Source organism: Pongo abelii, chromosome 18, assembly GCF_028885655.2.
Source record: "Pongo abelii isolate AG06213 chromosome 18, NHGRI_mPonAbe1-v2.0_pri, whole genome shotgun sequence".
NCBI lineage: Eukaryota > Metazoa > Chordata > Mammalia > Primates > Hominidae > Pongo > Pongo abelii.
Window position 1 is genome coordinate 56891679 of NC_072003.2, and position 17138 is coordinate 56908816.

At 57.1% G+C, this 17138-nt stretch overlaps 1 protein-coding gene and 1 pseudogene across 14 annotated transcripts in view; both read left to right on the forward strand.

Annotated features, from left to right (window-relative positions):
* The window catches only part of LOC100431524 (high mobility group protein B3-like), a 30271-nt pseudogene extending 19975 nt beyond the window's left edge, over window positions 1–10296 (forward strand).
* ADGRG1 (adhesion G protein-coupled receptor G1) overlaps window positions 1–17138 on the forward strand; it is a 44400-nt gene that overhangs the window by 2998 nt on the left and 24264 nt on the right. For 9 of the 14 annotated variants that reach the window (XM_054533212.2, XM_054533211.2, XM_054533214.2 and 6 more), the window contains exon 1: window positions 16400–16652. Coding sequence is in view for 1 of the 13 variants with exons in the window: in XM_054533220.2 (XP_054389195.1) it covers window positions 16634–16652 (19 nt within the window). In the remaining 12 variants the exon portion in view is untranslated. 14 annotated transcript variants of the gene reach the window in all.

A 17138-nucleotide genomic window follows, 5' to 3' on the forward strand; every position in this document is an offset into this window, starting at 1 on the left:
GAGGGGGAAAGCAGGACTTAAATAAGGCAGCTGTGTGACCTGAGTCAGTCCCTTTCCCTCTCTGAGTCTCAGTCTTCTCCTCTCACAAATGGGGCAAATCCTCCTTGACAGGGTTGTGGGGGAAAATGCAAGTCACCTGCCTAGCACAGGATAAGTGCACAGGATAACCTTCGGGGGGTGGGGTGGATAGAGGCCAGTGCTGCAGCCAGGTGTGGACACAGGAGCCCGACTGGCATCCGGGGAGTGCCTCGTCCCTGACCACAAGCTCCAGCGCTTTTGAAACCAGATGCAGGTTAAACATGGGCAGGGCACCTGCCGAGGCTCCACTCACCAAGGGAGCCAGCTAGATGGAGTCTGTCCTTGGAGCTCCAAATAAGGTATCAGAAAATGTCTTGGACCTGGGCATGCTTGCCCCTCCTGTGTGCCCGGCCTTTCATTCTATCATCTGAGCTGGCACCAAGGCTTGCATCCCAAGGCTGGACCTGAAGCACCACTAGATATGTCCCGTTTTAGCGATGAGGATGACCTCGCTTCCCCCGCATCTTGGCTAGGCCAGGCTCCCTGCTCTTCCCCCGACTGGGGGATGGGCAGTGGGTGGGGGAGGCGGGCCTGGGGAACCAGACACAGCTCCCTTTGTGAAGGCGGCTGAGTCACATGTGCAACGCAATCCCTGCTGGGCCCTGAGGCGGGTGTGATGGGAGATGGCGTTATCATGGGACTGTGGGTACCCCCACGCCTGTGTCCAGGATGCTTTCCCACGGGAGATAGCAGGGAGGTGGCTGGGAACATTGGCCGCAAAACACATGGTCTGAGCTCAGGTCCTGACTCTGTTGCCAACTTACTGCAAAGCTTTGGGAAGTTCCTCTCTCTGAGCCTCAGTTTTCATCTCTGTTAAATGGGAACGATCATCACTGTTTTGTAGAGGAGGTAGTAGATGTGAAAGGGTTCTGCAAACTGCAAATGGTGGAGTTCTGGGCCTTTGGCATTCATGTGGACTTTATCATAATAATGATGTTGGCCAAGATTTATTGAGCACCTACTGTGTGCCAGGCATTGTGCTCAATGATTTATATGGTCACTCAGCTTGCAAGGGGAGAAGCCTGGATGTCAACTGCTCTTGTCTAAAAAATACCCACCTCTGAGGCTGGGCGCAGTGGCTCACACCTGTAATCCCAGCACTTTGGGACGTCAAGGTGGGAGGATCGCTTGAGCCCAGGAGTTCAAGACTAGCGTGGGCAACGTAGTCTTGAACTACCTTGTCTCTCCAAAAAAGACCCTGTCTCTCCAAAAAAATACAAAAATTAGCCTGGTGTGGTGGGGCATGCCTATAGTCCTAGCTACTTGAGAAGTTGAGGTGGGAGGATCATTTGAGCCCAGGAGATTGAGGTTGTAGAGAGCTATGATTGCATCACTACATTCCAGCAAGGGCAACAGAGCGAGGTCCTGTCTCGAAAACAAAGAAAAAACACACTTCTGAGCAGGCAGTGGTTGCTCATGGCCATTTGCACAGGTGGGGACAGCTCTTCACTCTTTGCTAGGCTGCTTCCCACTAAATGCTGCTGCTCTGGCTAGAGGGTTAGAGGTAGAACAAGGGGCTGAAGAGCTCCCAGCCCCACCATGTCTTCCTACTCTCCCAGGCCTCAGTCACAGCAGATAATAAGGATGCCCTAACCTCTTATCCCTGTCCTGAGGCCCTCATGTTCTTGGAGATCGCCTCCTACCTCCCTGGCAGCCACCTCTCTGCCTCCTTTGCAGGCCCCTCTGAATAACAGTGCCCTGGCCAATGCATCGGGGTGCCCATTGTCTGCCAGGCCTGGGCTGCAAGATTTACGCATGTGGCCTCATTTAATTGGCCCAATAGGAGCTGCTATTTTGGTCCCCACTTGGCAGGCGAGGAGATAAATGGATGGAGAGATGTTTGCCCAAGTCATCCAGCTGGCCGGCTGGGAGTAGAGGCCAGCTGGCCTGAACCCAGAGTCTGTGATCACAGACTCTGGGCTCAGAGAGGGGGCGGCAGCATTGCCCCCTCTCCTCTGTCCCTCAAAACGAAGGGCTTCCTGCACCTTCAGCTTTCTGCTCTCCCCACACCATCTCTGGACTCTGTTGCCAGCCAATGATGCCATGACCTTCTCTGGGCCTGGTGACCCCAGTCCCTCACTGCTGAGCCCCAGTGATGTGTTTCCAGCTGCCTTGGGAAGCAGGGGGGACCTGTAGCTTCCCCACATGCCACAGAGCTACCCCCATTCCATTGCACACAGGGCAGTCTCTTCTCTGCCTTCCGGATCTGCACCCCATCCTGTGCCCCGATGCTTCAGGGACGTTTAAGATATCTTCTCCCTCTCCTCGGTCCCCACCTTCACTTGTTGGGTTGTAGGGGGTGGGGTGTCCCAGCCCTTTTCCTGGTTTCTTAGACCAAAGTCTCCTCCCCAGCTCTTCCCCCATCTGCCTCCTTCAAGGCCCCATCCGGACCCAACTTCCCCTCTACTCCTCCGCCCATCCCTCCGCATCATTGCTAGTACAAGTCCCTAGCGTCTAGACCAGGGCTTCTCACACCTCCAATTCTGGCATCCCCTGGGCGTCTTATTAAAATACACATTCAGATTCAGCAGGTGTCAGGCTATCTGTAGGTCTGAAGACCACATTTTGAGGGCTAATCAGGCCTCTCCCTTCCCGAACATCTTCTCTGGCTCCCCAGTGCCTTAGATTTAAGCCCAAACTCTACACTTTCAAAATCTTCCAGAATCTGCCCCTTGCTGCCCAGTTAGATCCCACTTCTTTCCAAGCATGTCTCCATGCCCTACCTCTCCACCTCAGCCAGTGCTGTTCCTTCTGCCTGGGGTGCCCTTCCTGCTGGTCTCTGTTTATCGAAGCCCCCTTCTTCTCCTTCAGGGCTCAGCAGGGGCTCTGGGATCTACACACTTAGTTCAGATCCTGCCTCTGTTATAGAAAGGCGTGGGTAGCCCTCCCTGTACCTCGGTTCCCCTTCTGTAAAGTGGGGATAGACTGTTGTGAGAACCAAAGGAGAAGATGAAGTGCCTGGCAGGGGCCGGATACCTGGTGTCCCGTGTTTGGTTACAGCCCACACACCAGGAGGCCCAGCCAGGTCCAAGCTGTGTGACCTTGGCTAAGTTACTTCACGTCTCTGACCATCTCTAACATACAAGTTGTACCCAACCCACAGGGTTATGTGGATAAAATGAGAATGATCTGTACAAGCAGAGCATCTTACACCATAAAACCCCCAGACATAGCAGGTGATTATTAGTCCTGTTATCAGTACTCATAACAGATAGTGTCGTGTTTAACAATTCATTGAATTTCTCCCCCTTTACTCTCAGAGCCCCCCTGGATGCTGAATACCAACTCCAGGTATCACTACTATGAGAACCAGGCTTGTCTCCCTAGCCAGAATCAGAGCTGGGGGCCTGCTTCCTCACTTGCCTGCCCCTAGCTCATAGGTCTCTGCAAAGCCCGATGGTGAGAGAGGCAGGCAGAGCTGGGCAGCCAACTCCTGCCCGGCCAGGCAGCCCCATAGGCCTCTCCTATGTGGCCAGAGTGGCAGCTGGCTCCCCACTCTCTTCAGCCATCTGCAGAGAGAGTGGTGCCTTCCACTCTCCATCTGTGCCCTTCTGGTCAGCACCCTCTGTGGGGTGTGTGTGTGGTGGTGGTGGTGGGGTGGGGGACAGCTGCCCTGTGGGCCTGGTCCCTGGGGAACAGCTGAGGCTGCCCCAGTTACCAATTGATCAGGCCCTGAAGGACTGACCTTGGGGAAACTGAGGCAGAGGTGGTGGTATGTCAGGGACTCCCCATCCTCCCCTGGATAACTCACTTGTCCTCCCTTGTTAGTGGGCCCCCAGTGTAGGCTGGCCTCTGCTGCTTTGGCAATAAGGGAGCTCCCACTGCAGCCCTGGGAGGGAGCAGAGGGCCTGACATGGGCCCAGTGCCCACTGTGCCTCCCTGCCCCAGGCATTGGCCCACAGCCTGGACTGGGGGCTGTGAATGTGGGGAGCACAGTGCTGTTTTCTGGAAGCTCTCACCTTATGGCCTCCCTGTACCCCACGGGGTGGCTTTGTGGCCCTTCCTTTCTGCAGCTTGATTTCGGGCACGTAGGTGAGGAGTGCAGTTCACCTGTAGCAGCCCCGGCTCCTAGGCTGCCCGAGACGTTCCATTCATTCTTCCTCCATGTGGCATGGGGAAGCTTTTCCAGGCCCCCTTGTTTAGAAGGCAGACCTCTACTGGAGAGAAGGAATCTCAAGTTCCCCAAACATCCACGTGTCCAGGCCCCAGGCTGAGGCCTGGGGTGCTGGATTGCTGAGTGGTTAGGAGACCCGCTATGGAGCCAGACGGCCTGCGCCCCGGCCATCCCAACTCGGGCACCTCCCTGCTGTGTGACCTTGGGCAGGTTAATTCTCATCTCTGAGCTACATGTATCTGCCTTAAGCTCCTTCTTCTTCATCACCACGTTCACAGGGAGTATTTATTGAGGGCTTGGCAAGTACCAGGCACTGGTCTGAGTAGCAGGTTTGACTTCTCTCCATTGCCAGGGGCGCTCTGGAGCTGGAATGCAGACGGTGGTCAGCGAGTGTAATTACTGTTATTGTCACCACTCACCCTTCTGGCATTGTAAAATCCTCCCAGCACATCTGACTGAGGAATCATCTATCCTCATTGCTCGGAGGAGGGCAGACAGGAGCCTCTGCAGGGAGTGTGAGTTATAGAAAGAAAGCCTCCTGACTCGAGAAGGGCGCGCTGAACCCCAGCAGCGGGAGGCGCTGCTGACAGAGGAATGACCAGAAGGGGGATGGGGCATGGCCCATTTCCACACTTCTCTGTCTGAGCTTTTGGGGCCACTGGGAATGGCTCTTCACCCAGGCCTCGGTTTCCCCTTTGGCTCAGCAGATGGATTAAAGGAGGCCATTTCCAGAAGCCCCTGGGGTCTCAGAATCCAAAATGACTTGGGATGTTGAAACTGTGGGTGCTTGAGGAGCACTGAGAGGGGAGACGGGTCACCCCCCAGAGGGGACGCAGGTCAGCCGGTCAGTCGTGCGTGGCCTGGCTGGCCTCCTGCCCGGCTGCCTGTCACCCGCTCCCTCCTGACTGCCTTCCGCTCTGCCGGTCAGCACTGGCTCCCGTCGGCTGCCAAGGAGGCTGGATTCTCCTTCAGGAAAGGGCAGTTGTCGCCCTGACCTGGGGGGTGGGTGGACAGCATCCAAGGGCCCTGTTGCCGTGGCAACCCCGGCCTCTCTGTGGGAACTTTGGGGAGACTGGCCCTGGGAGGCGACAGATGGAGGCTGAGGAAGTAGAGTGATCCCTGGCCCCTGCCTGTCCCTGAAGACTGTCTGCCTGGATGAGGGGTGAGGCTGAGGTGCCCCCTTGCCCGACGCTGAGTCATGGGCATCCCCCAGGGTCACTGCCTCAGCGCTCTCAGCCCTGCCCCCTCCTGGTCTCCCTCTGAGAAATCCATGACTCACATATATCGTCAAGCTCACGGAGGAGGGAGGAGCCCAGCTGGGGCAGGAGTGGGGTGTCTCCCCACCAAACAAACCTGGTCCCTCCCTCTCCGCACTAGCTGCCTGCCCTGCCCTGCCGTAGGAGATGGGCTGGGAGCCTCCCACGCTCTCCAGCTCACTCGGCAGGCAGCGGGGACCAGGGCTGGCAGGTTAAGCCTCTGGGGGTGGATCCTGAAAGGTGGTGCAGCCGCCTGGCCCTGCGTGGGACCCTCCACCTGGCAGCAGGTACCCAAACAAGGGCTGGACAGCAGGTGGAAAGAGGAATAGTGTGTGTGTGAGTGTGTGAGTGTGACAGTGTGAGTGTGTGAGTGTGAGTGTGAGAGTGTGTGTGAGTGTGTGTGAGTGTGAGTGTGTGAGTGTATGTGAGTGTGAGTGTGGATGTGTGCATCCGTGCACGGGTGGCTGTTGGGCAGTGGGTAGGGATGGTGGTGAAATGGGGAAATGCGGGGGTCTTGGTATCTTGGTGGGATCTAGCCCAGGTCAGCATGGCTGTGGGTGGGTCTCTAGAGTGGGGGTGGACCCACAAGGAGATGCCTGGGAAGGGACTGGGGCCCAAGGGGAGTGACACCTCCCGGGGCTCCCAGGCATTTTGTAGCTGGAGAAACTGAGGCTCAGAGTGGTACAGTCACTGGGCCCAGCAAGCTGGGGTCTGCTCTCTGGGCTGTGAGATCAGTGCTCCCACTACACAGATGGGAGAACCGAGGCTCTGGGAGGGCAGGTGGCTTGCCCAAGGTCACCTAGCACATCCAGGTATAGAAAGCCAGGGGCCAGGCTCAGGGAGGGGGTGGCACTTGAGGGGACTCCTGAGGGCAGCTTTCCTGCAGCTGTCCCTGGGGCTGGGTCCGGGGTCCCCACTGAGCAAGGGACAGCCGTGCTCTTCATCACCAAGGCCAGCTTTGGGAGGAGGTGGCCCCGCAGGGTCTCTGAACATGTGCCACCTGGGTGAGAGTCCTGGAACCGGTGACAGGCAGACGGGGAAGCGCAGGCTGCGGGCTGAACACCCTGCCCGTTGCCACCAGACCTCAGGGCTCCATCTGCCTGGCACTGATAGGACTTCCCACCCTGGTCCCCGTGGGGGCTGGGAGCGTGTAGGAAACCGATGGTTCCTGTCCTCCGCCGTCTCCAACCCACCTCCCCTGTGTGGTAGAGTTGGCGTCTCCCAGCGCCCCACTAGGAGGGGCCTGATGCTCATTTTACTGAGTGAGGAGCAGGGGATGGGTCAAGGCAGGGGCCTCCCACCCCCCACCAATATGGAGCAGCTGCGGCCTGGGGTCCACGGGCTGCGTAGGAATAGCCTTTGTGGCTCCTTCAGTGGACCAAGGAAGTTATTTATAGAAGCATTTATTGAGCGCTTACTGTGCACTCTGTACTCTGTTGGGAACATGGCCGTGAGCGAGGCAAATAAGGTATCTCAGAACTCGTGAGTGGCCCAGACCCAGAGCCAAGCCCCCTGCCCCTCCCAGAGGGTAGCCCCAGGCAGCCTGTTGGCTCCTTGGGGTCAGAGACTGTGTCAGAAGGAGCATATCTGGGCATTAATAACCATGGGCTGCCAAGTTGGCTCCTCAGAGCCCAGGCAGGGGTCCTGTCGGACTCTTTTCTGCCAATGTCCAGGTGTGGAATGAGCTCTTAGAGCCAGACTTGACCCCTTTTTTGCTGCAGGGGCCCGAGATATGGACCCACCTTGGTCACAGCATCACTGTGGCCCCTTTGCCCTTCCTCTCCTCCGGCCTCAGGAGCTCAGCTGCTAAATGGGAGTGTAGGGGTGATCACAGCTGCCCTGGCTCCTGTAGGCCTGGGGCTTGGCTCTGAGACTGTCGGGTGATGGAGAACGCCGCTCCAGGTGTGATCTGTGACAGACAGGCTGTGTCCCGGCACTGGGCAAGGGCCAGTCAGCCTGGCGGGACAATTCCTTTTGTCAGGGCCACAAACAAACAAAACAGTTAGGAGGTGAGATGGAGGCGTGAGATAAGCTTGCTAACAGAGGGCCCAGAGAAGGGGAAGAGGACCAGGGAGGCTCTGCGGAAGGCACTCAGGCTGGGCTTGGGAGAAGGTGGGAGGGGAAGGGGCTGATGTCTGTATGAGCACTGTAGGGGGAGTCCTAGTGGAGGAAACTACTTAGGAAGACAGTTGGGGAATGATACAAGCTGGGGACCACGGGGAGGACTCGCCAGGCGGGTGCTGTGTGGGGCTAGGGGCCCAGGCTGCAAACCCGGCAGGATGGGAAGGGGCAGGATGGGTGTGCAGTGTGAGGCTGGCCAGGCAGTCCCAGTCTCTGGCTGCTGGGTTAAGGCTCAAGCTTGGGAGCAGCTTCACGTGTGAGGGAGACGAAGGGGAGGTGGCGCCCAGTCGAGGGGAAGGGCAGGAGAGAGGTGGCAGAGCTGCGGCAGGGTTGGTTCGGGGGTTGGCCTCCTGGCAAGGCCCAGCATGACAAAGGCAGGTGCGAGGAGTGGGTAGGACAGCTGTGGAGGGGCCACTGTGGACTGTCCTCCAGCCGGACTGGGATGCGGGTTCCGCCATCCTGTGCAGAAGCTGTGTGCAGGTGGGGCCTGGGGGGCTGTGCCGTTTCGGGGATGCAGGATGGGCTTCCATGTGGCGGGGCTCCAAGGGAGGCTACGGAGGAGGCCGTGGGGAAGTCGGGCGGAAGTAGGGAGGAGAGGGGAGCGTGACAACAGAGCCCCAAACCCCAGCACCACCTCCTCCTCCCAGACCAGAGCCTGAGCAGGGCTCAGCCCCCGTCCCCATGCTGGGGGTGGCCCTGTGGACCCCGCCTTCTGACTCATAGCAGATGGGGACATCATGTGAGCAAACCCAGCAGTCAGGGGTGACCAGACGCAGCAACTGGGCAGATGGCAAATGGGGGGCGGGGCGGGCTGGCACAAAGGGGTCTCTCAAACCGGGTGGGGCGGGGCCTTGGCGCGGCCTCAGCCTCCCAGGCCTCCTTTCTCCTGAGCCGTCACTCGGCTGAGACCCTGCTCCTCCTCCTGTCTCTGGTGCCCCATCTGGGGCTCCTTGAGGCCCCCAGGGGAGCCCTGTAGATTCTGGGCTTAGGTCTGGACTGCTGGGTAGAGGGGCCAAGGTTGGGGAGGAGGAAGGGACACATATTTTCTGACCACTGCCCAGTGCCAGCCTGCCCTGGCAGGAGGTCAGCTAAGCCCCAGACTCTCCCTGGTTCCCTGATGGCTCAGTCTGGATGGGAGCGATCAGTCTGGATGGGAGCGATCAGTCTGGATGGGAGCGATCAGTCTGGATGGGAGCGATCAGCCTGGATGGGAGCGATCAGCCTGGATGGGAGCGATCAGCCTGGATGGGAGCGATCAGTCTGGATGGGAGCGATCAGCCTGGATGGGAGCGATCAGCCTGGATGGGAGCGATCAGCCTGGATGGGAGCGATCAGTCTGGATGGGAGCGATCAGTCTGGATGGGAGCGATCAGCCTGGATGGGAGCGATCAGCCTGGATGGGAGCGATCAGCCTGGATGGGAGCGATCAGTCTGGATGGGAGCAATCCTGGACCTTCCCTGACCTCAGACTCTGCCAGGCCCCGGGCTCAGTGCCTTGCACAAGACACCCACTTTTCAGATGAGGACATTGAGGCAGGGGAGGCTTACCCAGTGAGCAACCCCACAACTTTGGGGATCCAGAATTTGGGCTCTTGTCTCTTGGTGGAGAGGAGGCTCCTCAGCCAGCCAGGCACATGCTCGTGTCTTGAACCCTGCCCCGGCCACCGCCAAATCCACGCACCTGTAGGGTGACAGGGCCTATACAGACAGCAAGGGTGGCTTGCCCAGGGAGAATCTCGGCTTTGTTTCTCTCTGGTTGTGTGAACAACCAGACAACTGAGCCTGTGCCTCAGTTTCTTCATCTGTAAACTGTGGATCACAATCACATCTGCTTCAGAGGCTGTTATGAGCATGAAGAAAGTTGATATAGGAAAGCATATGGGACAGTGCCTTTCCCATACGTGGGAATATTAAGCCTTTTTTATTACCTCTTCCATTGGACAGACGGGTGTATTGAGGCCCAGAGACAACCTGAAATAACTGTGAGCACTTTTCCCTGCCCCGCTGGGAGAGCTGCGGCCACCTGGACACCAGTGGCTCTCACTCACCCCCCTCCAGCCTGACTCGTGCTTTGGTGAGGAGGCCAGTGTGGTGGGCGTCGGGCTCCCGAGCTGGCGCCTGCGCAGCCTCAGGCAGTTTGCGGTATGCTTGGCAGTTCCAGGCAGAGATAAAAGCTCAGCCCCGGAGAAGCTGGCATGCTTCCGGGCACCAGTGGACAGGCCTCTCTGCATTAGTGGGAGATGGCCTGGTGGTGGGGAGATGGCCTCGCTGTCCAAGAGCCAGCCCAACCCTGGTGGCCTGAAAAGTTCTGCGGTGAATGGCTCTGGCTTGGCTTCCCAGACTCAGGGCCACTTATGCCAACTCCAAAACAAGGAACAGTGAGATGGAGAGCCGCCTCTGCCACCTCCCAGGCCCTCTCCCCTCCTGTCCCCAGGTCTCTGTCCTCCTAGTACCCCCAGCCTGGATGCTCAAGGCCCACGGGGGAAAGCTGACTTTTGAGAGGAGCTGTGGAGACTTGCATTCCACTGCCAAAGATGACAGCTTCTCCCGACCTGTTTCCCTGCCTGTAAATGGAGATAATAATACACCCCTTTGCAGGGTTGCTGTGGAATCTGGGGCAACAAATGGCTGCAAAGTATGTACCTAGCGCAGCGCATGACTTCAAGAGGTTCTCCCTAAACCTCAGCTTGAGGTTTAATCTTCCAGGTCACGGGGTCGTTGAGTTAGGCTCAAATCCTTGAAAAATGACTTAGAGCAAGCAGCTGAATTTCTCAAAACTTCATTACTTGGGCTGTGAAAGTCTCTGATATCTAAATGCGGCCCTGTGGGGATGAATCAAGACAGCCACACGTCGTAGGGGCCCATGAGACGTAGACCCTGTCCCCAGCTGTCCCAGACCTTTGCTTTTCCATCCCCCAGCCAGGCTGTCCCCTAGGAGAGGCAGCACGAGGTGGGCTGTTAGGGGTGTGGGCTCTGGGGCTGCCTGATTCTGTCCCAGCTCCACTGGCTGTGTGGCCTGGGACAGGTATATTAACCTCTCTGTGCCTCATCTTCCTAATTGTAAACATGAGGATGGTAATGGCACCTTGAGAGGGTTAAGTGAGCCTCTAGATTTTAAGTGCTGAGTGCAGGGCCGGGCACACCTCAAGTGCTGTTGTCATTGCCCCTTCTGGGCCGTGACCAAGCCTTGTTCTTAGAGAGCATCGGAGACTTTATCCGGAACAACGGTGCCGTCCTCCCAGGATGTTACTGGGAAAACCACCAATCCTGTGGCAGCTTCCCCTTTGAACATGCCCATTCCTGGGGTCTTGATCTGCTGCCCCGAGGCACTGCCAAGCCTGGGGCTCCTTCATGTTCCCCAAGACCTGAGACCTGACCCAGGTTTTGGAGTGAGTTGATGTGACCCTGGGCTGGGGAGCTGGGCTGGAGCCATTACCCACAGAACCGCCGACCTTTCAAAGGACCAGAGGCCATGGCACTAGCCCTGGAGAGGAGGCCTGGGTTCCAGTCAAGCTGGTTTCCTGGGACAGAACAGCACTGTGGTCACTTCTCTGCTGGGTGAGTTCCCGTGGCCCCTGGGAGCTAGGCTGAGCAGCTGACCCCTTCTGGGTCCTTGGCTGAGTCTGGGCCTCAGGGTGTGGCTCTGTGGCTGGCACCCTGGATCTCGGACCCTGTGGCAGGGGGTCAGACAACTGCCCAGACCCACCTGCTTTGATGGTGACAGATGCTAGGGGTGAGCCCCAGGGGCTGGCAGGGGCCCCTGAGTCATGCTCAGCCCTGTGCCCTCTGCCCACTGCTCCTCTGCTGTGTCACCATCTGGGCACAGGCCAAACAGTTCAGGGGCGACTCACAGCCCAAACCTCCACCCCGGGGCATAAAATTCACTGCCTACAAAGACCCTCATTCAATCTTGAGTGCTGCTGGCCCTCTAAGACTTGAAACTTTATCCACATTTCACAGATGAGGAATCAGGCCCAAGAGCTCAGAGCAGTCAGTGGTAGCAGAGCCCGAACCCAGTCTCCTGCCTCTTAGCCTGGATTTTTCCCCAGAGTACCACAGATGGCCATTCCCATGATAGGTAGTGAGTTCCCCACCTTTGCAGGTGTTCAAGTGTGGCAGGGGAGTTGCAGAAGCAACTTGGGCATCGCATGGGGCTCCTCTTCATGGCTCCTTCCAGCCCTGAGCTTTCCTAGCCTTGGGGGAGATGGGCACCCAATTCCCACGTTCCCTGGAGTCGTTATGTCCCTAAGCAGCGCATGGGTCTTTCTAGCTGCATCAGGCCATGCTTGTGGGCAGGTGGTGCCTCTAACTAGAAACCCTCTTCATAGCCTGGCCGACTGGCAAGTTTCTTCCAAGGAACCTCCACCATGAAAGCCGTGAATGCATCTTCAGAGACTCCTGTCCATGTGTAAATAGCTCAGTGGGCTGGATGGGAGGGAGCAGAGAGGGAGAGGCACCCAGCTGAAGAGGACTGGAGTAAACAGGGAGAGGCTGAGGGAGGTCAGGAGGGGCAGGACACCCACCTCCCGAATCTTCAGGGCCCCTTGCTCTCCCTTATCCGGTAGGCTTGAACCTGAATACAGGCATTCCTGTCCCCGTGACACACCCCCTGCCCCCCACCTGCCTAGAGCCATGGGCAGTGGGCAAAGCTGGAAGAAACCCTCGTGCACAGTTTCCTCAAAGCTGTACTTATCCTATGCCGTGGCGGTGCCGGCCACACCCTCTGGGGGGCTCTGCCACCTGTGCACACACCTAGGGGACCAGGTGCACACGGTCTGTCCTCCAGCTCCTCTCCTGCCTGCCTCCTGGCACCTTAAGTTGAAGTGGTGGGAGCTGGGACCAGTGCAGCACCCTCGCCAGCCATGGTGGGGGAGGACAGCCAGTGTCTCTTCATGGAGACCCTGCAGCAGGTGGTGGCATGCCCCAGGGTCCCGTCTCTGTCTCCCTACCTGGGTTTGGGAAACTGGAGTCAGAACCTTTAGTGATTGTGATCTGGGAAGGACGGTAGTGTTTGCAAACCACGTGAGCATAGGAGTGAGCGAGGTCCAGCCCCGCCCCTGTTCCTGGGCCGTGAGGCTTTGGGCCCTGTGGCTCAGCCCCTCTGAGCCTCCCTTTCCCTCTCTATGGAGTAGCTGCTGCTGACTCTCCGTGTCGACGCCAGGGCACGCAGGACAACAGAGGCAGCCCAGGGAAAGGAGTGCACCATGCTCCTTTGGATCCAGTTTTACGAGCTCTGTGTCCCTGGGCAAGCTCCGTGTCCCTGTGTCCCTGCTATAAAATGGGAATGATAGTACCGCCTCATAGAGTGGCTCTGGAAGCATGGGAGGCCAGGTGCATATCCTATGGTTTGCACTCGTACGTGCCTCCCTTCCCTGCCCCAGCTGCCTCGTGAGTCTCTGCAGACTAGTCCTTGGGACACACCCCACCCCCAGCTTGCTAGACCGAAGGACCCCATGGCCATAGGCATGTGCCCTTTCTCCTCCTTGCTTTACCTTGGAGAGCCCATGGGGAGCCCAGGTAGGAGCTTTGTGTCTGCAGCAATGGGAACGTGACCCACTTTTATTGGCACATCTGCTACCTGGGCTCCCCTTAGACCCGAACCACAGGAGTGGGCCTTGGAGGGTCTTGGGGGTGGTAATTTTGCTTTAATGTAGAGAGAAAATCCAAGGTTCAGTGCTCACAGATTCAGATGGAATCTCAGACATCTTCTAATCCAGCACCCATTAAAGCTGTCTGTGGCCCCAGTGGCATAGGAAAGGCATGCGCTCCCAGGCTTCCATGCTGTGGGACTTCTCAGAGCCTTTATCAGGAAAGCAAAGGGGAGTTTGCCTTGTGTTTCAGATCCTATCAGGCTATGCACAGTCTTGGGAACCCTTCTCTGGCCAAGCACCTGGCAGAGGTGTGTGTGCTCCTGATCCTGTTAGATGCTGGAGAGTGGAGATGGCTCAGTGCTCGAACCTTCTCCATCCCCTATCCCCTACCCCTCACATAGCCTGAGTGGACTTTTGGGTTGGATCTTCTAGATCTTCTATCAGGAATGGCTATCTACTATCTATCAGGAATGGCTCCTTTTGGGAAGAGGTGTGGAGCCTGCCTGCCCTGGGTTAGAGTCCCAGCTCCATCTCAGTCTTCATTTACTCATCCAGCAGTCACTGGGATCTTCTATGGACCAGGCACTGTGCTAGGTACTGGAGATGCAGGTGGTGAGCAAGACAGATGAGACAGCAAAGCTGAGCAAGGGATAACACGTAAGCAAATCGCAGTCATGTCAGTGTTGGGTGCCATAAGGGTAATAAATCACATGGAAGAGAGCGATGGATACGGAAGATAATTTTAATCGGGTGGTCACGGAAGGCTTCTCAGAGGAGGGGACATTTGAGTTGAGGCCTGAGAAGGAGGCAGTCAGGGAAAGGGTCCTGGAGAGGATGTGCTACGTTGAGGGAAAAGTGCACGCAAAGACCCTGAGGTGTGTCCGAGGACAGAAGTCTAGAGTGGCTGGAGTTGGTGACTGCAAGGGAGGGATGGGGTGGCGTAAGGCTGGGGGACGGGAGTAGGCTTGTGGTCACTGGCTTGTGATTTCAGCAGTCCTGCTGCTCCCTGAGCCTCAGTTCTCTGACTTTACAAAATGAGCTTCATCATTTCAGTCCCCGCCCCCACCCTGGTCGGGAATGTTGTAGGTGTGAAGTAAGACAGTGCTTTGGCTTTTGGCTCTGGGCAGCGATGAGCTATTGCAGTTATTTTTATTATTACTGTGAGTGAGATGTTTGGGGACTATGGGTGGGGCTGGGAAGCTATGCCTCTGTTTCTCTGGGTTGCTGTTGTAAGTGAGTGCCAAGTGTATGTAAAAGGCGTGGTGTGCCTCATCTGTACCTCCCCCCAGGTCCCCTGAACCACAGCCGCCTGCCAGCTCTCTTTAAGCACAGGATCCTTTGATGCAACAGAGGCCGCCTTCTCTGGCTGGCAAGCCCTGTGAGCCTTTCCGGGAGAAGGTTTCACCAGAGAACAGCAAGTCCTTTCTTTGCTTTCTTTTCCTCTTCCTCCGGGGGCCAAAAATAGGGCCTGAATGGGACCCAGCTCTGGGGCTGCAGTGAGACAATAGCGGCCTCCTGACTGAAGCTGCCTCCTGGCTCTGCTCCACGGAGGGGCGGGGGAGAAGGGGAGTTGCAGAGACACCATCCCCTCAGCCCCAAGCCCCTGCCGCCTTTCCCATGGCCTCTGCCAGAAATCGTCCCAAAGCCCCTTCCTCTGTTGGACTCCCCTCGGAATGTGATTGCCAGTGGGGTTCCCCGCTTGTGCTCTGAGAAAGTGCTTGTAGCTGGTTGACTGAGACCCCGGGACCTTTTGCACCCCTGAGCAACCCCACCCTATCTGCTGGCCTGTTGCTGGTCTGGAACCAAAAACCTCGGCGGGGGTTCTAACTCCTGGTTCTCTTCTGTGCCCTGTCTGGGGCGTACCACAGTTTTTCTGTCCTTTTCCCTTTGACTCAGTGGGTATGAAAAACTTAGAGATCAAAGGAATGTGCCCTCTTGGAAGAGAGTGAGCTCCCTGTCACTGGAGATGTTCAAGTAAAGTTGACTGAGCATTGAACGTGGGGGAGAGTTAGGGATTAGTCAAGTGCCAGATGGACAACTGGTTTTGATATCTTCATGTCCCAGAGAAAATCTCTATTTAAATTCCACACCCTTCCCTTACCAGCTAGGTGGCTCACAGCAAGTCATTTCCCCCGAGCCTCTGTTTCCCAATCTGTAAGGTGGGTCCCCTAGGGCTAACCTTGCAGAGTAGTAGAAATGGATCTCCAAAATGCCCAGTGTAGTTCCTGGCACACAGTAGGAGTTTCAGAAGCTCTGCCTCTATTTTCCTCCCTCCCTAGACTGGCAAAAGAGAATCTGAGCTCCTAGCCCCCCGGGAGCTCTAGAAGGAAGCCAGGAGGAACCTCCAGGCCTAGGGCTAACTCAGAAGGGGGATTCTTGGTAGGCTGTGGCAATCTGAGAAGGCTTCCTGGAGGAGGTAGACCCTAAGGAGTTTTCAGAGAAATATGATGCACACATTGTGCTCACAAAAGCCAGTGGTGGGATTAGAGGTTTTGTTTGTTTTGAGGGCAGGGCCACAGGCTGGCAAATTCCAGAAGCAAATCCAGTTACTGTTAGGCATAATTTGGTTACTAGGTGGGCCTGCACTGGGTTCTAAAAAGATTTGGTTTCAGGCCAGGCGCAGTGGCTCACACCTGTAATCCCAGCACTTTGGGAGGCCGAGGCGGGCATATCATGAGGTCAGGAGTTCGAGACCAGCCTGGCCAGCATAGTGAAACCCCGTCTCTACTAAAAATACAAAAATTAGCCGGGCATGGTGGTGGGCAACTGTAGTTCCAGCTACTTGGGAGGCTGAGGCAGGAGAATCGCTTGAACCTGGGAGGCTGAGGTTGCAGTGAGCTGAGATCGCGCCACTGCACTCCAGCCTGGGCGAAAGAGTGAAACTCTGTTTCAGAAAAAATAAAAAAAGATTTGGTTTTAAAGTCAATGTTGACAAACTTGCAGATTTCATGTAAAAACCTGGGGCTCTGCCTCTCTCGAGAAATTGGAAGCTCTGGCTCTTTGTGGTCCCTTCAAGACAGGCAGGTGTCCCCGGGGCTCCCCGTAAATCGCTGTCCTAACCCCTGCCCTCCCTCCTGCCAGCTCCCTGTCTGGCCTGGGCAGCGTCTGCGTTGAGGACTTGGGCACAGGACAAGTTACGGAGCCACTTTGCTTTGCTGGGTCTGAGCCGGGCTGTGACGTAGTCCCTGCAGCTGCCAACGGTTGCCAGGGCAACGGTTGCCAGGGGCTGCTGTCACCTGCGCCCCTTCTCCCGCGCTGGTGGCTGGGGCTTCTCAGCCTCTATTTTCTGGCTGTCCCCTTTGTTTGAAGCTCCAGTGAGGGAGCAGTGGCTGGGGTGGCCCAGCTTCAAAGTCTCTGTCCTCTTGAAAATAGGTGGTCGGGGGACATTGACCCACCAGCCCCGCAGGCTACTGCCTGCAAACAAGAACCCCTCATCTGCCACGCACGTTCTTAATGTATCTATAGTCCGCTTGATGCCACAAAGGAGTCCAGGTATGATTCTCCCGCCTCCTCTCCCCTCCTCCCCGTCCCTCTCACTCCTGCTCCCTCTCCCTGCTCCCCGCTTCTCCCCTGTCTTCCTCCTTCACTCCTCTTCCCCTCCAGCTCCCCTCCTTCCTCCTCATCCCTTCCCCTTTATCTTTTTCCTCTCCCCTGCATCCCCCTTCTCCCCAACATTGATGGTGTAGCCAGTGGGTGGGGGTGGGGTGGCACTAGGGACCCTGGGGGGATCAGATGGTACTCCAAGGGACTTGGGCAGTTTAAGACAGCAGCCTCAACTACAAGGAAATGGTTGGGGGTGAGAGCTCCACACCCCTCCCTGCAGCCCAGCCCTTGCTGAAGATTCTTTTGGGTCCCTGGGCTGCACCCCCGGGGTCAGAAACAAGCCTCTGACAACTCCAGGGCGTGAGGAGACTGGAAGTGCAGGAAAGAGCAGCCAGTGGGGCTCAGATCCAAGGTCACCTGGGTGAGTTCCGATGA